At 38.0% G+C, this 27,451-nt stretch overlaps 1 protein-coding gene across 5 annotated transcripts; it reads left to right on the top strand.

The window, feature by feature from the left end:
• Window positions 1-5,728: 5,728 nt before the first annotated feature.
• LOC133965618 (sialoadhesin-like) lies at window positions 5,729-26,994 on the top strand. 5 transcript variants are annotated; one of them, XM_062400268.1, is made up of 12 exons: window positions 5,729-5,892; window positions 6,672-6,744; window positions 6,846-6,881; window positions 8,769-9,056; window positions 10,849-11,136; window positions 12,297-12,563; window positions 12,784-12,862; window positions 24,786-24,902; window positions 25,125-25,173; window positions 25,979-26,073; window positions 26,160-26,229; window positions 26,347-26,994. In XM_062400268.1, exons 2-12 carry the CDS (start codon window positions 6,696-6,698, stop codon window positions 26,470-26,472), a joined length of 1,464 nt encoding a protein of 487 aa, XP_062256252.1. In that variant the 5' UTR covers window positions 5,729-5,892; window positions 6,672-6,695; the 3' UTR covers window positions 26,473-26,994. The 5 variants fall into 5 exon arrangements, with proteins under 5 accessions (XP_062256252.1, XP_062256253.1, XP_062256254.1 ...); XM_062400269.1 differs by having other exon boundaries at window positions 6,656-6,744; XM_062400270.1 differs by lacking the exons at window positions 24,786-24,902; window positions 25,125-25,173; window positions 25,979-26,073; window positions 26,160-26,229; window positions 26,347-26,994 and adding exons at window positions 12,953-13,069; window positions 13,292-13,340; window positions 14,147-14,241; window positions 14,328-14,398; window positions 14,516-16,144.
• Window positions 26,995-27,451: the final 457 nt, after the last annotated feature.

Genomic DNA, 27,451 nt, shown 5'->3' with positions numbered 1-27,451 from the left:
GTGTCTTTACTTGTTGTTGAAGTCTGAAATCACTAACGTCTCTTTGCTCTGATGTTTATTTATTTCACCTTCTTGAATGTTGGAAGAAGAACATTATGTTTTCAGGTTCCATTGTGAATGTGAACATAATATCTCAAGAACACCTTAAGGGAATTTCTTCTAATTTGGTAAAAAAGTTCAGTTAAACTCTCGGAAGAACTGATAAGAATTTGAAGGTCAAAGGTCAAAGTGTTTGGACTTGAGAACTCAACATATCAGAAACATCTGGAAGGAGTTTCTTCAAATTTAGTACAAACGTCAATTTGGAAAAATTAACCAATTTCATTCGGGAGTTTTCAAGGGTGAAGCATCAAGGTCATTTTGTTCTTTACTCTGTATCGTGTCGGTATTTAGAGAATTCCTTCACACTTTGACCAGCTGTCACTTAGAATCAAAGACTTCAATGGTGATTTAGCATTTTCACTACTCCTAGATATTATGAATGAATCTTGACAACATATGCAGAGGCTTGATATCTATGAGTTTTCTATGAATATGGTGCAGATTGAATTTAAGGAAACTGTGAGGTCAATTCTAGTTCAACAAGGTTTTGAAAATCTGACTGGAAACAATCAGCAGTGACTAAGAGAAAGAAAGGAAACCTGAGTCACGTGCTGCTAACGTTTGTTCCAGTATTCTCCTCCAGGAAGTTCATCAACAGGGTTGTGGGAGAAACCAGCAGTCACGACCAGCACATGACTAATGGCTCATTAAGTATCGCACCTCTGATGGTGGCAGGCCAACAAAGCAAGATTTAATACCCCCCCCCCCCCCCCCAACCCTGCACCTGCTGTCATCTGAATCCTAATTTCCCTCTGATCTCTTCAAGTGCTTTTTCATTGGCTCTAAAATGGACCTGCGTGCATTATTGACATTTAATACTAATTTGAAAAATGGTGCTCAAATGTCACAGATCTGCTGAACTTAATCTCACTGACACCTTTTGGAAGGACGAATGCAAAAGGTGTGTGAGAGTTTAAACAGCGAGTGTAAATCTTGTCTGAGTTGCAGCCTGCGTGACCATTAATCCCAGCAGCGATGGCACGATAGTGAAAAGGGCGAAAGCGAAGGGCGCAATTTGTACGTCTGAGATCAGCTGACTAAGCCCCGGGGACGCAGATCAGAGGATCACTGTCCATTTGGACCCGAGACTGATGGAGAGGGACAAACACGGTAAACTAATCCCACTCCCTTCTCTTTTCTCTTTCACTTGCTGCTCCTGAACTCCCTGAGCCGAGCAGGTGAAGCAGGAACAGAGATGTTGGAGCCTCTGTCAGACTCGGCCGGACCTTCTGTTGACGGGTAATGAAGGAGGAAGAGCTGCAGCTGTCTCACCACCACAGTCTTCCTCCAGTCGTCTGGAGCAGGGTGGCAGCTTTACAGAGGGAACAACCGGCACGTTAGCGGAGATCTGCCTCAAATAGGATTCGATTTCCAAACACTGTCGGCTCCACCTACTCACATTGTAAAGTCCCCGGTGACTTAAGACAAGAGGAGGAACAGAAACAGGATGTTCTGGTTTGAAGACGTCGGTTTCACGAAAGAAGACTTCCCTTTTACAGATTTAAGACATATCTGAGACTTGGAAGGAAACGAACCATGATGCAATAATAATAAGATGCAGCACAGATCACTTTGTTGATGCTTTACTGAACATGAACTTGAATCATCTTCAGAGGTTAGAGTTTAACTGATACTTCACTTGCTTACTCAACTTAGTTTATATTCATATAATAATATCACCACATCTTTCTGGTAGGTTTGGTTTGAATTAATCATTTGACAGGTTGAAATGTCTTGATTGACAGCTGAGTCTGACTCATGATTGGTTGAGTGTGTGAATCACCTGGTGACTGGCTCCGCCCACTGATGACCACATCAGATATTGCTCATGAGCACAATGGCAGCGTTCGTGTGCCAGATATTTCATTTCAGGATAGTTTGAAGAAACAGAGACACAACCTCCATCTGTATCTGTTTAAAACAATCCAAAAAAAGTATTTTTAATTAAAACCCTTTTGTAATTGATTATAAGCAACAAGGACTCGTTTCTTGATATTTAAAGTATTTTCAGCAGTGAGCAAACAAACACTCGTAACTTCCTGTTACGCACGAAGCACTTTGATGAGTCAGCTGCTCTCCTGAACTTCTGCTTTTTATAATTAGACACCGCACCGTGAGAACAGCCACGATGTGACAACCGCATGGAGAACAGTGCCAGACCCTCAACAGAAGGTGATAAATACACAAGGGAGGTTCAGTCTCCTCATCCTTCGATCCTTAACCCACCTCCTGCCTCCTCGCGATGAAAACTCTGATGTATTCTGGGAAAACAGCTTTGGGACAAACTGAACTACTTGTGTTAGAGGCAGTTTGAAAAGCAGCTTTTTCACTCACGCTTCACTTTTCCAGTTTACAGACTTTGAAAAGTCTGTAAACTGGAAAAGTGAATCACAGCGAGTGAGTTTCTTTAATATACATTATCAGCAGCATCACTGATGATTGGATGGCACTGATGGAGGCAATATGGAAACCCCCGCTGCTTTGTCCCCTTTCCTGAATTTTATGAATAATAAAACTTTAATGTGATAATTAACTCAACTGTGATTTGGGGAAATTAAACTGTTTAGTCCGGCCATGCTGTCATTTAATATTCATATTCAATTACACATTCTAATTACATAACTAATAGTGTTTCCAGTCATGGATCTCAGTGGGTGACATTTTATCAAGTTTTACCATAAATTACGTGAAACTAATTGAGCGAGCGACTCTACACTGAGTGTGTGTGGAGTTTAATTCTGCACATATATTTAGCTGTGTGTGTGTGTGTGTGTGTGTGTGTGTGTGTGTGTGTGTGTGCGTGCGTATGGAGCAGAGGTCTCAGTCTCCAGACAGGCGGTTTAACACCGGTTTGTGTTTTTGCAGAAGCTCGTATGCACTACAGACGCTTCAGACTCTCATCTGCTGCCTCGACACCTTGTTAGCGTCTGGATAGAAACACAACTGTGTAATCATCTGCTAAAAATATCTCCTCAGCTCTGGGGGGGCGGGACTTTGGAGGAACTTCCTGCTTCAGGTTTTTTCCTCGTTAAGATCAAACCAGAGGTTTCCAACCAGAGCTGATGGAGCTGCAGTGAAGTACGGACGTTTCTTTATTATTGAACAAGCTGTCAATGTTTCTAATCAATGTGTCCGTCTATGAAAAGCCAAAGAACCAGGGTCGTGTTTTCAAATGTCTCTGAACAACAACCAAACTATATTTAGTTTCTATTAAAGTGTCACAAAACTTCACATCTGAGGAGCTGGAGTCAGATTAATTTTCCCCCTTTTTCAAAATGACTTAAATATATATAAACAAGTTAAAACGGTATAGGTCATTAAAACATATCAGTTTATTACATCATCAATTCTGAGATGAAAATCCAGCACTTATACATTTAACCAAAACATAAAATGTCAACCTCATGGTGGCAAGAGAGGAAAAGTCAGCGGACGACTAAAGTCTCTCAGATTCATCACAGAGAAACAAGATGTTTCTACAAAATGTTGTTTTCTTGTTCTGATCCGTTGAGAAGTCGCAGAGAAAAGTGTGCGACGTTTCCAGGAATGAAAAAGACAAATTCAGAGGAAGACTAATTCTCTCTGTCATGAATATCCGAGCAACGGTAACAGACTCACAAAAACATTTGCTTGTATTGTGTGACTCCTCTGATCCTCGGGGGATGAGTTCAGTGACGAACACTCACCGACGTCGAGGGGAACATCTCATGAGCCGCAGCTGCAGATGATTATCGTCCATAATCCTCTCTCCCAGTGAGACTCACCGTGGATCCTGTGGGATGTTTGGTTTGCAGACGATCGACCTTCCACTCCAACAGGTCAGTTTGCAAACTGGATGAGATGTGAGTGTTGATGAGCAGCATGAGCAGCGCCTTGCAGCTGGAGAGGATTCAAACTCAAAGTAAACGCAGGTTAAACTGCTTCAGAGAAATAAACCTTTCAGGGGGACACTACTTTTCTCACTTCAGATTTAAATGCACGAAGGTGTTTTAGTTTGAACTCTCACAACACGCTTTAAACCATTTCCTGTCAAAATACTGAAGCACAATCTGTTAGCGTCTCTGCAGGGAGATGGTATGTTAATGTTCCGAGGCTTCGAGGAGCCTCGTGAGTGAAGTAATTTAATCCACAATCCAAATGAAGGCTAATGCTAATTGTGATAGTTTTACTCCCTGTCGTAAATATTCACTTGTCAGCGCAGACGAGCTGCCGGCTTCTCTCTCCATAGATTTACAGCCCAGAAAAAACCAGAGTCACACTTTTCTCACAGAGTCGATGAAATACTGAGACGTATTTTCACTGAAGTTTATTATCTAACTCGTGATGAATGTTCCGCTGCTTTTATTGTGGCAAATCATGGACATTCACTGTATTTATGTGCGTCTCTGCTGCAGTGAAGGTAAAAACACATTGAGGAGAACAGAGGGAAGTTTCTTGTTTCTAGAAAAGTGCTGTTTGTCTCATGAGCAGAAATCTCCTCAGTAAATAGAAACTAAGAAAATAGAATGGCATGAATTTCTATAGCCTGACCTTTTAAGGACATACTTTACATTTACTCAAGTACAAGTCTGAGTTACTTGGACTTTACTCAGTATTTAAGGAATTTTCTTTGGCAGTTGTTGGAACTTATTTCGTTGGAGGTGAAGGTGATTGAATCTTATGATGTTATGTTCTTATGATTATGTACAATATAATTTATTATACAGAGAATTAAAACCACAGTAAATGAGTGAATTCAAATAAATCTACAGGGTTTTGCATCTGTCAGGGGTGAGGTGGAGCAGTAGGACCCAGACGCAGATAAGCAAGGATTGCAATTTGAATGGGACAAAACAAAACATTAACACTTAACGGGGAAACTGGATCAACAAAAACCACAAGGAACAAAAGACAGGGAGCTTATAGGGGGAATTCAGAGGCTCAGGAGACACAGGACACTGAGACACGGGAGATCAGGACAATACATCACCATGGTTCACAAAAGGGAGCACAGAGAGTTGTATACAGACACAGGGAAGGCAGGGGCAATTAGACACAGGTGTAACAAATGATGACTGGTGCAGACAATCACCAAGAGGAAGTGAAGACAGAAAACACACAAGGAACAGAGCCTACAAAATAAAACAGGAAACAGAAACACTGAGTGTGAAAACATGAAATAACTCAAACACACATCTCTTCATTGCAGCTGCTTCGTGGTCGTTCCCTCTGCAGATTGCTCTTCTCATGCTGTATGATTGTCTGACCTTCCTTGCATAAGGAACAAAGTATTCTTAAAAGACTATGATTCTCCAGTCTCTTTATTTCAGAAGTCTCACCAGGTCAAGGGAGAGTGAAATGCCTTTCTCTGTGTGCGATGTTTCCTGTTTACATGTTGTTCACATGCACTTTTATTTTCATTCAACTCTCCACAAACCCTTTAGATACCTTTACACATTTTTAGATGAAGTTTTAAATAGAGAGACTGTAAATACTAGGTGAGCATAAATTCTCCAAATAAATATGTCGTCCTGAAAACTGCTCTGTGCCTGTGAACAAGACTTCACGACAAAGAACGACAAAAAGAGGAAGAGGGGGGAAAGTGCCTCTGCGTGCAGATACTGTGAGAAGCTGTGAACACTATCACTCTAATCAGAACAACTTCAAGAAGCTGCTTTCTGGCTTGCATGATAAGGGATGCTATACCTTTTTTTACATCCCCTTTCAAAGAGGGAAAACTTCCTTCTTCTTTGAGTCTCATTCTCGGAGTGAGGCTGTGTGTGACAGACTGATACAAGTGGGTCCTCTGGGGTAAGAACAAGCTTCTATGGTTATTTATCTCCTCATGATGTTAATATACTTGAGTAAGATCTAGTGTTTCAGAAGTTTTATTTACACACTAGTTACAAACTGTATATTATGGATGAAACAAGCTGATTTTTTTCTGAATAAAATTTGAATCTATATCACTTAATAAGTTAATAATAATTTAAAACCGTTTTCCCTCCATTCAGTTGAAAAACTTTTTTCCAAATGAAAACTCAAATACCAGTTTCAGATGTCGTAGTTCCCTGAAGACTGAGATGAACCCAAAGAGCCAGATATGACTTTTTAAACAGTATATTTCAGAATAAAAGGTTCAAAAATTGGAATTTTATACTACACTTTTATGTTTGCGCTCAAAAATATTTTAAATGTGTCCTGGGGTTTCTTCTTTAAAAGTGATTCTAACAAGTAGCTAATGAAATAAAAAAAGAAAACAGAAAACAAACTCCTGTTGATTTTGTGATTGACAGAAAAATGTGGTACAAATATTCCATTTTAAAATAATAACATTTATTTTCCTTTAATGAACGACACATTCTACGTAGAAGTGAGGTGACTTATGTGTTTTCAAACCACAATTTCACAACCAGCGTGATATGAGGAACAAAACAAAGTTAACTCCGACTGTCAGTAAAAGAAATGGAAAGAGGAAGAAAGACATTTTATGATGAAAAATAACTTTGATCACACATTTTACAGTAAAAAGAAAAAGTTCTGTGATCTTCTGATGTTTTTATCAACTTTTCAGATTTTATTTATTTCAGAATCCAGTTGTAGTCCCACATGAGATGGAGGCTCAGACAGTCACGTGGTTGTTTTTTCTGGCCCTAATAAAATGTAAGGATTTTATTTCTCCACTTTGAAAATAATGTTTTATATTTTTTCCAACATTTTCATTAAAGATTAACTAACTTCTCCACTTGTGTTTTCACCGACAGATGTTTCTACAAGTGACCCTGGAAGTCCGGTTAAATGTATGTACAATAAAAATCTGAATATTAAAATACACTTCAGAATATTCATGAAATTACAAATAGTGGACAAATGTGTTCTTCATGCCCCGAGACACCAAGGCTCCTCCGGCTGGAAATATAATGAATCATCAATTGAAAAATGAACATTTGAACAAACTACATAAAAATAAAAACGACAGAATCCATCTTTTAGATCATTTTAGTTGATGTGTATTTTGACTCTTTAGTTTGGTCCATGTCCCATTCACAAGATGGGGATCTAGACACTCTGGCTTCACTTTTATTCAGTTATGACTCTAGAGCAGTTTGTCTACAGCTTCACTCTACATAGTTTCCTAGTCAGGTCGGCTACAACAACCTGTCATAAAAGAATAAATAATTGAACAAAAATTAGATCAACGTAAAATCAGTGAATGAAGTAAGATAAAAGTATGTGTTCAGCTCCTGACTCAGTCTGCTGTATGTCCTCGTTCAGGCTGTTTCAGAGCCTCAGGGCTCTTGTTTCAAAAGCTTTGTCCCCAAACTTTGTCTTATTACAATAAATCATATCAGCTGGACTGATGAAAAGGAGTTTAGGAGCTTCAGGAGAGGAGCTCCCTTTATAACTGATTGTTGGATGTTTTGCATGGAATAACTTTTATATTTATAAAAAACCTATGTAACACAGACTAGAGGGAAGAATAACGATAAAATCATAACGTGCCTTCTTATAGGAAGATTCTTCTTCCCCTCTACAGACCCGCCCACTGAACTCAAACTGTCTATGAGTTCTGAGGTCACAGAAGGTCAGACCATCATCATCAGCTGCACTGCTGAAAGTTTCCCACAGTCAACTCTCACCTTGATGAAGAACAACACAAATCCTCAGTCTTTAAAAATCACTGAAAATAATCTTAATTCACGACCCATCAACTCTCTCTACCACAAGTTTAATGTGACTTCAGCCGATGCTGGCTGGTACATTTGCTGTGCCCAGAACACTGAGGGCTATAAAGACAGCAAGTGGGAGAAATTGGTGGTGAAATATGAGTCTTTCAGCCGCGGCTTTTTTTTCAACCAAAAGATCAAACCAAATTTTTCCTATAAAAAATCTATATGCAAAAGCATGTATTTTTCTATTAACTATTTCTTCTGACAGGTGAAACAATAGCACCTGAGAAATGAATGACCTAAAGTAAATGTGTCTATTTGATTAAGTTCTGTAGAGCTTAGAAAATATCAATAAACTACCAGACCCTATATAAAGTCATACAATCTATAAATTATCAATAATTATAATCCAGTAATGTTACGTGGTGCCACTCTGCCACTTAATGAATACTCCTGATAAACTACTGTGCTGCTTATTTAAATTATGAATTTGTGGCCTATACTTGTAATGAAGTATTTTTGTACTGTGATATTTCTACTTTTACTTAAATCTCTGAAATTCTTCCACCAGAGTAAAGTCTAATTCTGTTGATATGAAGCCTTCTGACTTTGAGTTGTAAGAGTTCTTGTGATATAATTCAACACCACAATAGTATAAATTGTGTTGAAATGCAATGTCTTGTTTTCACAGGTTTGCATGTTATTATTCTCCCTTTTACAAATTAGTGCAGTACCTACAAATTTAGATTGATTTACACCCTGATGAAATATAAAAACATACATTATTCAGGTCATTCTATATTATAAAGACCATTATATTAGGAACAGTGGTTACACCTGACAGTTCTCTGTTTTCTATATCTTTGGTTACTGCAGTCAGTCCCAACAATGTGACAGTTCAAGTCCATCCTGGTCTTGATGTGAAGGAAAATGTGTTGTTGTTCATCATGTGTTTGAAGAAAAACAATAAAATCCTAATGTGCCTTCTTTAAAGAAGATTCTGTTTCCTCTCTACAGACCCGCCTACTGAACCTCTACTGTCTATGAGGTCTGAGGTCACAGAAGGTCAGAACATCACCATCAGCTGCACTGTTGAAAGTTTCCCACAGTCAACTCTCACCTTGATGAGGATCGACAAATATGATCAGCATTTAAAAATCACTGAAACTAATCTTAATTCACGACCCATCAACTCTCTCTCCCACGAGTTTACTGTGACTTCAGCCGACGCTGGCTTGTACTTCTGCCGTGCCCAGAACACTGAGGGCTCAAAGGACAGCAAGCAGAAGAAGTTGGTGGTGAAATGTGAGTGTTTCAGCTGCGGCTTTATTTTTTAACCAAACGAATAAACCACATTTTTCCTATAAAACATCTATCTATGAAAAAGTAGCTTTTCTCATGTATTTTTCTACATAACTATTACTTCTGACAGTTGAAACAATAGAACCTAAGAAATGAATATATTAGGAACAGTGGTTAAATCCAGAGGTGTAAAGTAACAAATACATTTTTTCTCACGTTACTATAGTTTAGCAGTTTTTTTGTGTAGTTTTTTTAATGGGTAATTTTACTTTTACTTAAGTAGATTTTGACTGAACCTTTGTAGTTCGCTTCATTGTAAACTGAATCCGTTACTGAGTAACGAAAAAATAACATAGTTCAAGGCACAAGGCGATTCTCACTGCAGTGGTAGATGCTGCAGAGTGGATGACGTTCCCTCACGTGCACATTCAACATATGAGAACTGATCTTAAAGTTTACTGTTTTCGCGAAAAATATGCGCGACATGCACAACACTGCACAGGGAGCCACTGCAGAGCGGCTGCAGTGGCTCCCTGTGCAGTGTTTAGCATGCTGTAGCCGCGGGTTGCAGACCCCTGGCTACAGCGAAAGAGGGATTTGTTTACAGCTCCGCTGTTAAAGAGATGCGGATGTCCAAACATTAGCTCGGCCATAATACTAGTGCCGCCTCGCATTTCCGCCTTCAGTCGCACACCCCACCTGTTATGTCTCCAAAGCCCCATCGGTGGGGCGCACCACACAGTTTGAAAATCACTGCGCTACATCGTGGAAATGTTACGGGCACTGAGCAACGACCTGGTGCAAGCATTCGATTTAGACAGCGTCTCTCCTCAGGAGAGGAAAACATTCTGTGACGTTTTAACTAGACCTCAGATAATATCAACGTGTTCACTGTTCAAATTCATGATTTGTCATGAAACTGCGTTCAGTTCAACGTTCTCCTAAAAATGAACGTGTTCAATGAACTCGTTCTTTTGAACTCGTTCATGAACAACACTGCCTGAAACTCAACACTGGCCTACCTGCCTCGGCCGCCTGCGAGCGACTCTTCAGCTGTGCTGCTGTTCACTGCAAAGAGCCCGGATGAGATCTACTCACTTTGAAAATCAGAAGCTGCTCAAACTCAACAAGAAGTTTGAAGACTAGTGCTCTAAAGGTGGACCAAAGTTTAACCAAAAGTTTAAATATACAGTGGGACAGAGGCATTATAACTTTTTATTTTAGCTGTCATGTAGTTCATGTCTTGACATGTCCTCCCAAAAGTTCTTAAATGTTGTGTTGACATGTTAAATGTTTAATGTTTAACATGTTAAATGTCATGGCACTTATATTTGTAAAGATTCTCCTTTAATGAAAAAGAACAGTTTTTGGATTGGATTTATGACCCCTTGCTCTTTTTTCCACTGTATAGGAGCGGCCCCCATCAAGTTGTTGGAAGTAACTAAGTAACTTTTACTTAAAGTACATGTTAAATGAGCTACTTTTTACTTTTACTTGAGTCGATTTTTAGATGGGTACTTTTACTTGTACTTAAGTAAATTGTCATCAAAGTAACGGTACTTTTACTTGAGTACAATATTTCAGTACTTTTTACACCTCTGGTTAAATCTCACAGTTCTCTGTATTCTATATTTTTGGTTACTGCAGAGAGTCCAAACAATGTGACAGTTCAAGTCCATCCAGGTCTGAAGGAATGTATGTGATGTGAAGGAAAATATGTTGTTGACACTGAGGAAAGAAAACAATAAAATCATAATGTTCCTTCTTTAAAGAAGATTCTGCTTCCTCTCAACAGACCCGCCCACTGAACCTCTACTGACTATGAGGTCTAACGGCACAGAAGGTCAGACCATCACCATCAGCTGCACTGTTGAAAGTTTCCCACAGTCAACTCTCACCTTGATGAGGATCAACAAATATCATCAGACTTTAAAAATCACTGAAAATAATCTTAATTCACGACCCATCAACTCTCTCTACCACAAGTTTACTGTGACTTCAGTCGACGCTGGCTGGTACATCTGCCGTGCCCAGAACACTGAGGGCTCAAAGGACAGCAAGCAGCAGGAGTTGGTGGTGAAATGTGAGTGTTTCAGCTGCGGCTTTTTTTTACAACCAAACAGATCAAACCAAGAAACTATTGATGCAGAAGTAAATTTTTCTCATGTATTCATTCAGTGGTCCAGTTTTTTTAATTAATTATTTTTTCTGACATTTAAAGCAATGGCACCTGAGAAAAGAAAGACCTAAAGAACTTAAATCTCTTTCACCAGAGTAAACTATAACTCTGTTAAATTGAAGCCTTGTGACTTTAAGCATATATAAGTTTTCTTATAGTGTAATTTGTGATGTAATTTTGTAATGCAGTGAATTCTTTCATAGGTTTGCATGTTATTGTGCTCCCTAGTCCACCTTCTCCAAACGTACCTGATCAATTATTTAAATTTTATGTATGAATAAAATCTTATTATAAATGTGATGGGAATTTATCTTGAGATTTGAGTTACCTTTGAGTCTTTTTAATAGTAAGCTCTGCAGAGAATACACAACAAGCACGGGTACTCATAGTGGAACTGCCCAAAAGTTCACAAAAGCCAGTTCTTATACAAAGAGGCGTTTCATAAAACATAATATGATAGAAATACATGAAATCATCATCTGTGTCTATCTGCTGTGTCCGTCCGCTGTAGCAGTTGGAAAAAAACATCACAGAATTTTCTATTACAAAAATTCTGTCATAAAAGAATAAATAGAAGTATTAAAACTAGAACTACGTCAAATCAGAGAATGAAGTAAGATAAAAGTATTTGTTTCAGTTTTAAACTAGTCACGGTGTTTCTAAAGCTCTGTTCCCCAACTTTGTCTTAGTAGAAAAGATTTGTATTTTATTTAATTACATATCAAGTTGTTTAAACTTCAAAATCTATTTCAGCAAATTCAACAAATCATTCAAATAACGCTTAGCAAACCTGATAAAAAATATTGAAGTTAAAAAAGGAACACAAAACTAAAATCAGTGGCTGTAGTTTGTGTCAAAGAGAAATTGCAGAGAAATAAATTAAGAGTTTCACCAGGTGAATCTAAAGCCAGTCTGTTTTATTCTCCCATTTAAAGTTTCACATTCTTCTCAGTCTGGTTTTAAAGAGCAGCAATAATGTCACTTCACTTGTTGTGTTATTCATGTTTGATCTTTGATGATGTTCAGAAAATTACGTTGTCTTTTCTCCTGAATTTCCCGGCTAGTTGCTCCAAAACACACACACATCACTTTGTCGGCAGAGAAGCAGGAGCCTGATGGGAGGAGCTCCGTGATGCTGAGCTGCTTCAGTCACAGCTTTCCCCCAGTACACAACTACTCATGGTACAGGAGGAGTCAGGGAGAGGAAAAGGATGAACTTGTGTCCGAGCATCAAAACCACACAGTGTACTCAAACCAGTCAGGAGTCTACTACTGCATCGCACAAAATGAAGTAGATCAAAGTTTGTCTGATCCCGTCCGTCTGTTTGAACGTGAGTGAATTTCAAGGTCTTATAACTGTGTGTTTTATTGTTCAGGAGACATGTGGGAGGTTTATATCAGATCATGTTTTCAGGTTGTCCGTCCATACCTCCATTGTCCTATGTCCTTCGCACAAACACACAAGTATAATCACGGAGTAACTGATTTGATTTCGGTAGCCCAAGGTCAAAGGTCAAGCTCTTTATGATGCTCTTTCATGTTTAACCACAGGAAATCCGCACATCCTGAAGTTCCTCGTTCCTTCTCTATTTGTCCTGATGATTATCATTTTAATCGTCGTAGTTTTAAGGTGAATGAATAAGAACTGCATTTGATCAATAAATACATTTCAGAGATGTTCTGACATGTGTAACCACATCATGTCCCTCTATGTTTTCAGATACAGGAAGAAAAAATCTATTCAACAAGGAACAAAAAACACAGAATCCCCTTCTGGTTTTTCGGAGCAGTTGGGACGTCCAGAGGCCCCTGGAAACCAGCCTCTTCCAGACAGCACGTGAGACCACACCCACTCAACACACTGTCCCCACCCAGGACAAGAACCACTGTGTGGGACAGAGTGAGACATGGACTGCTGCTCATGCTGGAATCAAAGCATCCATTTATTTTCTAGATCCTCCAGACTTGAATGTCACAATGAAAGTCGGCCCTGTTTTTTATAATAGCCATTGACTCTGTATGAAAGTGTTTATTCTAACATATCTTTTTTATTCCACAGGCCTCCGACCGACATCAACCTTGTTTACAGCAGTTTGAATCTGCCCCAGGTGAGTCCGGGTAGAGACAACACTTTAAACAAGAAAACAATAAATTAAAACAAATTATATATTGAGACTTAAGTAAAACTCAAGAAGATTTATATTAAAAAGAGTTTAATTCTAAGTGTCTGGTCACGGTGGCCTGTTGTCAGAACCTTGTCTTAGCAAAATAGATTTGTACATTATTTAACTACTAGTTGTCGAAAGTTCAAAATCTATTTCTAATTGGCTATATGTATATTGAAATCGTAGGAAATAGTGATTATGGAGAGTTTAGGTATAGGATTCAGGATATTTAAGCCTTCATCACTTCTGATCTGTTAAAGCTGTAAAACTGCTAATTCTTCTAAATATGTATCCAATATGTTTTAATGGTGATATATCAAAGCCTCCAAAGTCCCAGAATATTTTATTAGTTTTATTTTGCGTTCTCATGATGCAAAGATCTGAAACAAGACAACAACATGTACCCATCAGATTTAATAATTGTAAATAAATAATCTATCAGGATATCTACAACTCCTCAAATTGACCATGTAGAGCTACTGCCTTCCATCTTCTATCATCAGTATTAATCTGGCTCTACAGGCAGATGTGTCTTTTACTTTTCAAGCTGTTGCTTTTCCCTCCTTGTTCTTCCATATCCTGCCCTCACTGTTTGCCCTGTCAGTAGCTGTCTATCAGTGAACTTATATCTCAGTATACTGGGGCCAGGGATTAAAAGACAACCTGTACAGCATCCATTTTAGAGCATGAATGAAGTGATTCAGTTGCTGCTTGATAATCACTGATGTTTTCTGTCTGCATCTGCTCAGGCTGCCTCTGCACAAAACCCCACAAGACGGCAAGCTGGAAACACCGAGGACTATTCTGTCCACTATGCTCCTCTGCACTTTAAGACGAACATAAAGTGAGAATTTAATCTTTGTGTTACAATACCAGAACAACAAAGGTGATATTGATCAGCAAACATCATGTTGATATTTGTTTTTCAAGGAAGAAGCAAAGAAAGGTGGAAGAAGACTCTGTGTATGCGATGGTGTCTAACCCAACACAAGTTAGAAAAGGTCAGGAACCGTAACCTCTCATTTCGTTATATCAGTTTCTATATTTTGCTATTAGTTGAATTTATTAAAAAAATTCTTACACAAATAATCTATGAACTACCTCCACTCTCATCCTAGAATGAACCAGAGAGCCTGCAGGACTAAGAAAACATTAGTAATGCAGCTGCACGTGCACCAACAGCAGCTCACACCAAGATGAGAGTCAATACTCTGACGTCAGGATTTGACCCAAGATGTTCTCATCACAGGTCATCACAGAGAGTCTGAAGAGTTTGTGTGTTAAACAAAATAGGTTGTAATTGTAAATCTACAGTAATGTAAGCTGGTCAACAAACTTTATGCAGCTACAACAAAACCCTGTGTGTTGCCATTTGGAGTGTTTTAAAACAAGTTAGCAAGAAGTCACATAAGTTACATTACTGAGCTAAAATGAAAAAAATATTTATAACTGTTAATTAAAGGTTTTGGGGAAATGTAGTGAACTAAGCAAAATGTGAGGGATGAACGGTTAAAATCCTTATTTTGTAACTTAAACTGTAAATATTATGAGTGTTAAACGATTGTATTAATAACTTCATATATAATAGTTGGGACCTGGTATTTGTGAACTACTGGTGTTCGGCCTTCATGTGTAGTCAAAAGCCTAAAGCCTTATGTCCTTTGTTCTGGAGAAAACCAGAGCCTCCCGAACTCAGTCTCCCAGGGTGCCTGAACGTCACACAGAGGTGTGAAAACCGACTGGAGACACAAGTGTCAACCACTATTGGTCAGTCTGGGCCCCATGACCTATGAGGTCACCAAGCCAATATAAGACGAGGTCTCCCTCTCTTCATTCTCTTTCCATCTAGCTAGAAGCTTGGCTTGTCCAACTCCTCGTCCTGCCGGAGAACTTCAAACAGCAAAACCACTGATCTGCACAACAGAACCACAAAGGCAGGGGCCACACAACCAGCAAGATTACTTCACAGAACGTCCAACAGCACAGCAACCTCTATTCCCTTTCCATGGACAGTAACACAATTGGGCTTAATAATTATACTAGGTGATATTTATAAGTTTGATTTGTGTTGCTGTGATATTTTGGTTACAAGTTATTTGAAAGTTAATGTTAGTTCTGCTCTTCAGTCTTTCCTTGCATGCATCTAGTAACTTTCTCTAGTTTGGCACCAACACAGACACACACATATCTCTTCATCCATCGCACTGACCCCCGCCACATGTCGTAAACATTCCAAAGGGGAGAGTCCCACACACAGACAAACACAGACGCATACTCACATACATATCTTCATTTAGTAAGTACACTGTTAGTAATTTGTGTTTCTTTACTTTATTATATTTATGATAAATGTTTTACTTTCACAAATGTTTTTTCATTAATGTTGCATAAGTGAATTTCGCCAACCTCTCCACTGTCAAGAACTCTATACCCTTCAACTTAGCTTATTATCTATATTGTAATTGTGGTTATGGTTATGACTTTAATGTTTAATCAGAGTTCTGTAGTTAGTACTTTAACAACATTTATTGAATGCTGAAAGGCACATCATTTTATGGAATCTCATTTAATGCATTATTGCACAACACAATCTATATAAATAGCATACAGTTAGACAAGAAATGCTGAGAATCACTGCTGAATTTATTTTTTTTTTGTCCTTTCCAGTGTTGTGAACTTAATCCAAACCAACACTTGAAATGTGAATATCCTGTAGCTCAAAATAAAATGAAATATGTTGGAACAGATGATGAACTTTAAAGTTGATTGACATTATTGTTGGATTTGTGAACATGTCACAGCACAAAAGTGTTTTCTTAAGAATGCATGTACACACAAAATGCATTGCATCATGAAATGGACATTATCTTGTGATGCATTTCTAATAACGGACCATGTAAACCTTAGATTTACTTGATATAAGGAATAACTAAAATAAAGTATATGACTATATCCTGAACTTAAACTCTTGAGCATCCAAATTAAAAGTACAAATTCTGAGACATTATGATATTATTAGATACGTTAATACATTTCCATACAGGTGCATCAATGAGTAAGTATTTGAGTTGCCATGGAGCCAGGCCAGTAGCCGGAGGGCAGTATCCCCCGATCTAAATATGCACATTTAAGATGTTTGGAGATCAGCTATTTATTAACAGTAGTTTCAACAGCACGTCAGTGGAAAATAGCATAAATGACTTACCATTGTGTTTGTATCATCTTATATTTAATCTATAGAAACATGTCTCAAACAGTTCATCCACATAAGCAGAGAGAGAGAGAGAGAGAGAGAGAGAGAGAGAGAGAGAGAGAGAGAGAGAGAGAGAGAGAGAGAGAGAGAGAGAGAGAGAGAGAGAGAGAGAGAGAGAGAGAGAGAGAGAGAGAGAGAGAGAGAGAGAGAGAGAGAGAGAGAGAGAGAGAGAGAGAGAGAGAGAGAGAGAGAGAGAGAGAGAGAGAGAGAGAGAGAGAGAGAGAGAGAGAGTCTCAGTTACAGTGTGTTGAAAAATGTATGCAACACCTTCTCCAGACAAGAAGAAGTGTCCTGCGTTATTTCTCTCCTGCTTCAGAAAGTGAAGGGTGTGAACCCTGAAGTGAGAAGCGGCTTCAGCCCGGGAGGAGAACAGACATCTCCCCTGTACGTCACGGACTCCGGTCTGGAGGTCGAGCAGGAGACGTTAACACTACGTTACCTTGTATATTCACCAGAAGATGATCCACTCCACCTCCTACTCACTCACCCCCACCCACATAGACACATTTTTAAATAATACCGAGGTCCGGACCTGCATGGAGCTGATTAAGTTACTTCAGATGAAGGTATCTTTCTGGGTCATGCTCTCCTGAACAACTGAAGACATGTGAAGGGTCATAAGTTGTAGAGAAGAAGTGTAATAATAAAAAAAAATGCACAGTTCTGGAGAATATTTACATGTTTACTTTCCTCCACTAACAGTACTGCTTAAGAATATAACATTAATATATTATTATTATTTAACTTTTTAGTTCAGGTTTCCTCTAAGTTAACGCTTTATCATAACTACTGCAAAGACTCCTGTTTTATCTGTTGTTACCAGAGTCAGTTGTAAACGTGCCTGTTTGATTTGCCACAGCAACTAAAGGCCGACTGTGGGACTCAGTCCACAGAACCATTGATGGTTGATGGTCTGCTGCAGAGCACTGGTCGCCTGTTTATTCAAAGCTTATCAGCTTATTATTGAACGTGTTGCGTTTCCAAATCAAGACAAGTTCTCACACTGCACTTCCTTGGGACCTTAACAATGCACATATCACGTGTGAAGCCGATAAGATGAACGCTTCTCCAGATATGAAAGTCACACAACAACAGACACAGAGATAGAGAGAGATTAGTGGAATTAGTAGATAGATGATAGATAGTGTCCATCATATCTGTTCTTTATCAAAGGACCTGTTGTGAATCTTCTAATAATTCACTCTGTGTCTTTGTAGAAATGGCTGATGTTTTCAAAGGCCTGAGTTTCCTTGAGACCCTGAAAGAATCCATAGACAGCAATAAGTTATCAGATGTCAGGGACGTGGTGGAAGATCTCTTGAGCAGTAGAATCAACTTGGCTGTGGTGGGAAACCACGGTGATGGAAAAGACTCCTTCATTAACTCCCTCCGTGGCCTCGGACCTGGGGACAGGGGCGGACTGGCCATCGGGAATACCGGGGACATCCCCGGTGGGCCGATGGCCGAAAATATAAATCCAACGGCCCATCACTATGATGTACCGGCCCACGCCCATCATCGCATCAGCCCTACAATGGTTGAAACAGCGGCACAAGCGTAATTTTCTCCAAGAGCTATACCTATCTATTCGCACTGACTGGTTTTATACTGCTACTCGCAATCGGTCTTCACACTCATGGTGACTATTTTTCGATTTTTTTTTAAGTGTCTTTTAATATGTGTTTTACAGACTTCGGAAGTCCAAAGTAAGAAAAGATCTCCACCTTATTAATAAACACCTCTAAATTGGTTCTTACACAGCCGAAGTGTAGAGAATTTGGATTTGCATACATACACGCAACGCGGCACCCAGTTATACGCATGCGCACCGCCGTGTATTGAGTGGGCCGGTCTGACAGAAACTCCCGGGCCACTTTTTTCCCCCAGTCCGCCCCTGCCTGGGGATGAGGGGGCAGCTCCTGCTTCAACCCCTGTGGCCTCAGAGGACGTGGCAGGCTACCCTGACCCTAAACACCCTGATGTCCGCCTGTTGGACCTGCCGCCTGTGCCCGACACCTCCCCAGTCGAACCTGAGAGATACAGACAGTGTACTGGGTTCTCTTAGCTTCAATGGGAGAGAAGAACCTGGAAGAGAAAAGGAGAGCCAGTCTGGAAACACTGAGACGAATCAGTCGAGCAACTGGCCCGACAGCGAGGTGTGGAACCCCGAGACTTAAAGGGCTGCAGACTTGTGCAAACCGTTTAGATATGTTTTCACATTGTTAGATGAAGTTTTAAATAGAGACACTGTAAATACTATGTGAGCATAAATTCTCCAAATAAATACGACGTACTGAAAACTGCTCAGTGCCTGTGAACAAGACTTAACAACAAAGAACGACAAAAAGAGGAAGTGAGGTGAAGTGCATCTGATAGCAGATACTGTGAGAAGCTGTGAACACTATCACTGTAATCAGAACACCTACAAGAAGATGTTTTCTGGCTTGCATGATAAGGGATGCTAATTATTTGTTTGCATCCCCTTTCAAAGTGTGAAAACTTCCTTCTTCTTTGAGTCTCATTCTCGGAGTGAGGCTGTGTGTGACAGACTGATACATGTGGGTCCTCTGGGGTAAGAACAAGCTTCTATGGTTATTTATCTCCTCATGATGTTAATATACTAGAATAAAATATAGTGTTTCAAAAGTTTTATTTACACACTAATTACAAACTGTATTTTTTGGATGAAACAAGCAGATTTTTTTCTGACTAAAATTTGAATCCATATCACTTAATTAGTTAATAATAATTTAAAACTCTTTTTCTTGCATTGAGTTGAAAAACTTTTTTCCAAATGAAAACTCAAACATCAGTTTCAGATGTCGTAGTTGCCTGAAGACTGAGATGAACCCAACGAGACAGATATGACTTTTTTAACAGTATATTTCGTATATTTTTGTATCACTACCCTTCTAAGGCAAAACATGGGTCAAAAATGACCCGTATTCATTTCACATGTATGCATTTCATAGCCATGCATTTCATGCATGGCTGTGCTTCTTTGCTATATCTTTTATTAAATCATTTAATATTACAAAGTATTAATTAAAATATCCTGTTTTTGATAACCACAAATCATTATTTATCAGTCTTCATTTTTTATCTAAAATAGTTTTTGTATTACTACAACAAGTTTACACACATGGGTCAAAAAGGACCCATTTATGCAAGTGTGAATTTTATAGGAACCTATGATATATAAATGTTTGTAGTTAGGAACATGTTTACTGTGGACAACTTTTCATATAACACACTTGTCAGAACTACTTGTCAGAACGTAACGGGCTGCTTTTGCACATCTGATCTTATTTTAGTCTTATTTTACAATTGTTCTACCTAAGAAAGTATTTGATATCCTGTGAAAAGATAACTGCACATAGTCTGGCATGTGAAAAGTTGTCCTAAGTAAACATGTTCCTAACTACAAACATTTACAAATCAAAGGTTCCTATCAAATTCACACTTGCATACCTGGGTCATTTTTGACCCATGTGTGTAAACTTGATGTGGTAATACAAAAACTATTTTATTTCAAAAATTAGGACAGAGAAAATTAAAATAATGATTTGTGGTAATCAAAAACAAGATATTTGAATTAATACTTTGTAATATTAAATGATTAAATAAATAGATTTTAAAAGATATAGCAAAGAAGCACAGCCATGCATGAAATAACATGTGAAATGAATACGGGTCATTTTTGACAGAAAACAAACTTTTGTTTATTTATGGATTGACAGAAATATGTGGTATAAATATTCCATTTAAAAAAAATTGCATTTATTTTCCTTTAATGAACAACAAATTCTGGGTAGAGTTGAGGTGACTTATGTGTTTTCCAACCACAATTTCACAACCATCGTGATATGAGGAACAAAACAAAGACAACTCTGACTGTCAGTATAAGAAATGGAAAGAGGAAGAAAGAAATTTTGAGACAAGATGAAAAATAACTTTGATCACACATTTTACAGTAAAAATAAAAAGTTCTGTGATCTTATGATGTTTTTATCCCCTTTTCAGTTTTTATTTGTTTCAGAATCCAGTTGTAGTCCCACATGAGATGGAGGCTCAGACAGTCACATGGTTGTTTTTTCTGGCCCTGATAAAATGTAAGGATTTTATTTCTCCACTTTGAAAATAATGTTTTGTACTTTAGATTAACTAACGTCCCCACTTGTGTTTTCACCAACAGATGTTTCTACAAGTGACCCTGGAAGTCCGGTTAAATGTATGTACAATAAAAATCGGAATATTAAAATACATTTCAGAATATTCATAACATTATGATTAATGGACAAATGTGTCCTTCATGCCCCGAGACACCAAGGCTCCTCAGGGTGGAAGTATAATGAATAATCAATTGAAAAATGAACATTTGAACAAACTACATAAAAATAAAAACTACAGAATCCATCTTTTAGATCATTTTAGTTGATGTGTATTTTGCATCTTTAGTTTGGTCCTTGTCCCATTCACAAGATGGGGATCTAGACACTCTGGCTTCACTTTTATTCAGTTATGACTCTAGAGCAGTTTGTCTACAGCTTCACTCTACATAGTTTCCCAGTCAGGTCGGCTACAACACCCTGTCATAAAAGAATAAATAATTGAACAAAAATTAGATCAACGTAAAATCAGTGAATGAAGTAAGATAAAAGTATGTGTTCAGCTCCTGACTCAGTCTGCTGTATTTCCTCGTTCAGGCTGTTTCAGAGCCTCAGGGCTCTTGTTTCAAAAATTTGTCCCCAAATTTGTCTTAGTACAATAAATCATATCAGCTGGACTGATGAAGAGAAGTTTAGGAGCTTCAGGCATCATAATGTGCCTTCTTATAAGAAGATTCTGCTTCCTCTCTACAGACCCGCCCACTGAACCTATACTGTCTATGAGGTCTGAGGTCACAGAAGGTCAGACCATCACCATCAACTGCACTGTTGAAAGTTTCCCACAGTCGAATCTCACCTTGATGAAGAACAACACAAATCATCAGTCTTTAAAAATCACTGAAAATAATCTCAATTCAGGACCCAACATCTCTCTCTCCCACAACTTTACTGTGACTTCAGCCGACGCTGGCTCATACTTCTGCCGTGCCCAGAACACTGAGGGCTCAAAGGACAGCAAGCAGCAGGAGTTGGTGTTGAAATGTGAGTGTTTCAGCTGCGGCTTCTTATTCCAAGTAAAAATATCAAAATAAATCTTCCTCTAAAAATCTATCTATGAAAAAGTAGCTTCTCTTATGTACTTTTCTATTAAATATTACTTCTGACTATTGACTAACAATAGCACCTGTTAAATGAATGACCTAAAATAAATGTGTCTATTTGATTAAGTTCTGTGGAGCTTAGAAAATATCAATAAACTACAAGACCCTATATAAAGTCATTTAATCTATAAATTGTAAATATAATGATCCACTAATTTTACGTGGTGCGACTCTGCTACTTAATGAATAATCCTAATAAACTACTGTGCTGCTTATTTAAATTATGAATTCAGGGCCTATACTTGTAATGGAGTATTTTTGTCCTGCGATATTTCTACTTTTCCTTAAATCTCTGTACTTCTTCCACCAGAGTCATAGGTTTGCATGTTATTGTGCTCCCTTTAATAAATTAGTTCACTACCGACAAATCTACAATGACATCAACCCAGATGAAATCAAAAATATATATGAAACAGGATCATTCTATATTATTAAGACCATTATATTGAACAGTGGTTAAATCTGACAGTTCTCTGTTTTCTATATTTTTGGTTACTTCAGACAGTCCCAACAATGTGACAGTCAAAGTCCATCCTGGTCTTGATGTGAAGGAAAATGTGTTGTTGACACTGAGGGAAGAAAAACAATAAAATCATAATGTGCCTTCTTTAAAGAAGATTCTGCTTCCTCTCTACAGACCCGCTCCCTAAACCTATACTGTCTATGAGGTCTGAGGTCACAGAAGGTCAGACCATCACCATCAACTGCACTGTTGAAAGTTTCCCACAGTCAACTCTCACCTTGATGAAGAACAACACAAATCATCAGTCTTTAAAAATCACTGAAAATAATCTCAATTCAGGACCCAACATCTCTCTCTCCCACAACTTTACTGTGACTTCAGCCGACGCTGGCTCGTACATCTGCCGTGCCCACAACAGTTCGGGCTATAATGACAGCGAGTGGAAGGAGTTGGTGGTGAAATGTGAGTGTTTCAGCTGCGACTTTTAGTTTTTCCAACCAATCACATCCAACCAAATCTTCCTTATAATAAACTATTGATGCAGAATTATATATATTTTTTTGTTATTATTACTTCTGACAGTTGACACAATAGCACCTGAGAAATGAATGACCTAAATTACTTTAATCTCTATAATTTTTCCACCAGAGTAAAATATAATTCTGTTAAAGCCTTGTGACTTCAGCAGTTATAAGTTTTCTTACAGTATAATTTGTGGTGTAATTGTGTAATGCAATGTATTATTTTCACAGGTTTGCATGTTATTGTGCCCCTTATTCCACTATCTCCAAACTGACCTTAAAATGTATTTAAATATCACTTCTCAAAACAACGTTACAAAGTGCTTCCCAAATACAAAAAATCACATCAAAAATGAATGATGAAAAAATCTTATTACAAATGTGATAGAAATTCATCTTGAGATTTGAAATAATGAGATTCTCAGACTGGAATTGCCTTTGAGCCTTATAATAGTAATCTCTTCAGAGGTTACAGAACAAGCACAGGTGCTCAAAGTTGAACTGTTCCAAAGTTCAAAGAGGCGTATCATAAAACAGAGTATGCAAAAAAAGACACAAAATCATCATGTGTGTCTATCTGCTGTGTCTGTCCTCTGTAGCAGTTAGAAGAAAACATCCCAGAATAAGGGCATACACCCTGTTTGTCAAGGTCACTGCAGAGAGACACCTGGTTAGGGGAATTATTCAATTCACAAATCTATCATAAAAGAATAAATAAAAGAATAATAACTTGAACCACGTCAAATCAGAGAATGAAGTAAGTTTAGTTAGTTTGAAGCTAGTCAGAGTGTTTCAAAGCATCAGGGTTCTTGTTTCTAAAGATCTGTTCACCGACTTTGTCTTAGTACAAAAGATTTGTTATTTTAATTAATTACATTTCAACTTGTTTATACTTCAAAATCTATTTCAACAAATTAAAAAAATCATTCAAAATAACGTTTAGCAAACCTGATGGAAAAGAAATTGAAGTCAGAAAATGAACAGTTACCTGAAATCAGTGGCTGTAGTTTGTTTCAAAGAGAAATTGCTGAGATTTTTTTCAAGGCTTTACCAGGTGAATCTAAAGCCAGTCTGTTTTATCCTCCCTTTTAAAGTTTCCCATTCTTCTCAGTCTGGTTTTAAAGAGCAGCAATAACGTCACTTCATTTGTTGTGTTATTCATGTTTGATCTTTGATGATGTTCAGAGAATGACGTTGTCTTTTCTCCTGAATTTCCCGGCTAGTTTCTCCAAAACACACAAACATCACGCAGTCAGCAGAGAAGCAGGAGCTTGACGGGAGGAGCTCCGTGATGCTGAGCTGCTTCAGTCACAGCTTTCCCCCAATCCACAACTACTCATGGTACAGGAGGAGTCAGGGAGAGGAAAAGGATGAACTTGTGTCCGAGCATCAAAACCACACAGTGTACTCAAACCAGCCAGGAGTCTACTACTGCATCGCACAAAATGAAGTAGATCAAAGTTTGTCTGATCCCGTCCATCTGTTTGAACGTGAGTGAATTTCAAGGTCTTAACTGTGTGTTTAATTGCTCAGGAGACATGTGGGAGGTTTATATCAGATCGGGTTTTCTGGTTGTCCGTCCATACGTCCTGTGTCCTATGTCCATTACACAAAAACACAAGTAGAATCAATGAGTAACTGATTTGATTTTGGTAGCCAAAGGTCAAAGGTCAAGCTATATATGATGCTCTCTCTCTCTTTTAGCCACTGGAAACTATCTGCTCATCCTGATGTTCCTCGTTCCTGCTCTATTTGTCCTGATGATTATCATTTTAATCGTCGTAGTTTTAAGGTGAATGAATAAGAACTGCATTTGATCAATAAATACATTTCAGAGACGGTCTGACATGTGTAACCACATCATGTCCCTCTATGTTTTCAGATACAGGAAGAAAAAATCTATTCAACAAGGAACAACAAACACCAAATCCCCTTCTGTTTTTTCTGAGCAGTTGAGGCGTCCAGAGGCCCCTGGAAACCAGCCTCTTCCAGACAGCACGTAAGACCAGACCCCCTCAACACACTGTCCCCACCCAGGACAAGGAACACTGTGTGGGACAGAGTCAGACATGGACTGCTGCTCATGCTGGAGTCAAAGCATCCATTTATTTTCTAGATCCTCCAGACTTGAATGGCACAATGAAAGTCTGCCCCGTTATTTATAATAGTCACTCACTCTGTATGCATATGTTAATTCTCATATATATTTTATATTTCACAGGCCTCTAACCGACATCAACCTTGTTTACAGCAGTTTGAATCTGCCCCAGGTGAGTCAACACTTGAGACAACACTTTAAACAAGAAAACAAGAAATGTAAACAATCATATATGTAGAATTTAGTAAAACTCAAGAAGATTTTTATCAAAAAGAGTTTTATTCAAGGTGTTTAGTTATGGTGGCCTGTTGTAAATTATTTAACTACCAGTTGTTGAAACTTCAAAATCTATTTCTAATTGACTATTTGAATAGTGGAAATCATAGAAAACAGTGATTAAGGAGAGCACAGGTATAAGATTCAGGATATTTAAGGTTCTGCTTCATCACTTCTGACCTGTTACAGCTGTAAAATTACTAATTCTTCTAAATACTCTAAATTGTGTCATAATTTCAATAATGTGTAATCAAATATGTTTTAATGGTGATATTACAAAGCCTCCAAAGTCCCAGAATGTGTCCTTTTTTTTATTTTGAGTACCCACAATGCAACAAGACAACAACATGTACCCATCAGATTTAAAAACTGTAAATAAATAATCTATCATGATATCTCCAACTCATCATATTGACCATGTAGAGCTACTGCCTTCCATCTTCTATCATCAGTATTAGTCTGGCTCTACAGGCAGATGTGTCTTTTACTGTTAAAGCTGTTGCTTTTCCCTCCTTGTTCTTCCATATCCTGCCCTCACTGTTTGCCCTGTCAGTAGCTGTGTATAAGTACACTTATATCTCAGTATACTGAGGCCATTATTTAAGAGACAACCTGTACAGCATCCATTTTGAATGAGCAGTAATGAAGAGATTCAGTTGCTGCTTGATAATCACTGATGTTTTCTGTCTGCATCTGCTCAGGCTGCCTCTGCAAAAAACCCCACAAGACAGAAAGCTGGAAAAACTGAAGACTATTCTGTACAGTACGCTCCTCTGAACTTTAAGACTAAGATAAAGTGAGAATTTAATATTTGTGTTACAATACCAGAACAACAAAGGCGTTATTGAACAGCTCACATCATGATGATATTTGTTTTTCAAGGAAGACACAAAGAAAGGAGGAAGAAGACTCTGTTTATGCGAAGGTGTCCAAGCCAACCCGAGTTAAAAAGGTCAGGAATCTTGACCTCTCATTTCGTTATATCAGTCTGTTTATTTTGCTATTAGTTGAATTTATTCCAGAAACTCTCACAAAAATAATCTGTAAACTACTGACGCTCTCATCCTAGAATGAACCAGAGAGCCTGCAGGACTATGATGATGTTGGTTATGCAGCTGCACGTCAGACGACCAACAGAGACTCCAGCAGCTCACACCAAGATGAAAGTCTTTACTCTAACTTCAGGAACGTCTGAGGAAGATGTATTCACAATAAGTCATCACAGAGTCTGAAGAGTTCATGTGTTAAGCAAAAAATGTCGAAGCCGTAAATCTACAGAAATGTAAGCTGGTCAACAAACCTTCTGCAGCTACAACAAAACACTGTGTGTTGCCATTAGGAGTATTTTAAAACTAGTTAGCAATAAGGCACAGAAGTAACGTTACTGAGCTAAAATATAATATATAAATATTGTTATATATTAAACTGTTCATTTTAGGTTTTTGGGAAAATAGTGAACTTAGAAAATTTGAGGGATAAACGGTTAAAATCCTTGCTTTGCAGCTTAAAATGTAAATAATGTGAGTGTAAAATGATTGTATTAATAACTTTTTATATAATCTATATATAAATGACATGCATTTAGAAAAAAGAAATGCTGAGAATCACTGCTGAATGTTTTTTTGGTCTTTTCCAGTGTTGTGAACTTAATCCAAACCCACACACCTGAAATGTGAATATTTGCAGCTCAAAATAAAATGAAATATGTTGGAACAAATGATGAACTTTAAAGTTTATTGACATTATTGTTCCTGAAAGGGTTTCTGAAGAATGTATGTACCCACAAAATGCATTGCAACATGAAATGGACATTATATTGTGATGCATTTCTATTAACGGACCATGTAAACCTTAGATTTACTTGAGTTATGTAGTAGGTAAATAAGATATATATATATATATATATATATATATATAGAAGTATATGACTATATCCTATACCCTTAAACTCTTGAGCATCAAAAGTAAATGTACAAATTCTGAGACATTGAGATATTATTAGATACGTTTTGGGGCAGCTTTTGCCGGGGGGGTAGAGTTACGTCCTCCAACCAGAAGGTCGGTGGTTCAATATATGCATATATCATTTACATTATAATTTTGTACTTATTGTATCATATAGTGTATATTGAGTTACTTATTTACTTGTACTTCTTCACTTGTTCTTTTTAACA

The sequence above is a fragment of the Platichthys flesus genome, chromosome 11, assembly GCF_949316205.1.
Source record: "Platichthys flesus chromosome 11, fPlaFle2.1, whole genome shotgun sequence".
NCBI classification, from domain to species: Eukaryota; Metazoa; Chordata; class Actinopteri; order Pleuronectiformes; family Pleuronectidae; genus Platichthys; species Platichthys flesus.
The sequence above is the reverse complement of the archived record's forward strand: the minus strand, read 5'-3'. Positions and strand labels throughout refer to the sequence as shown.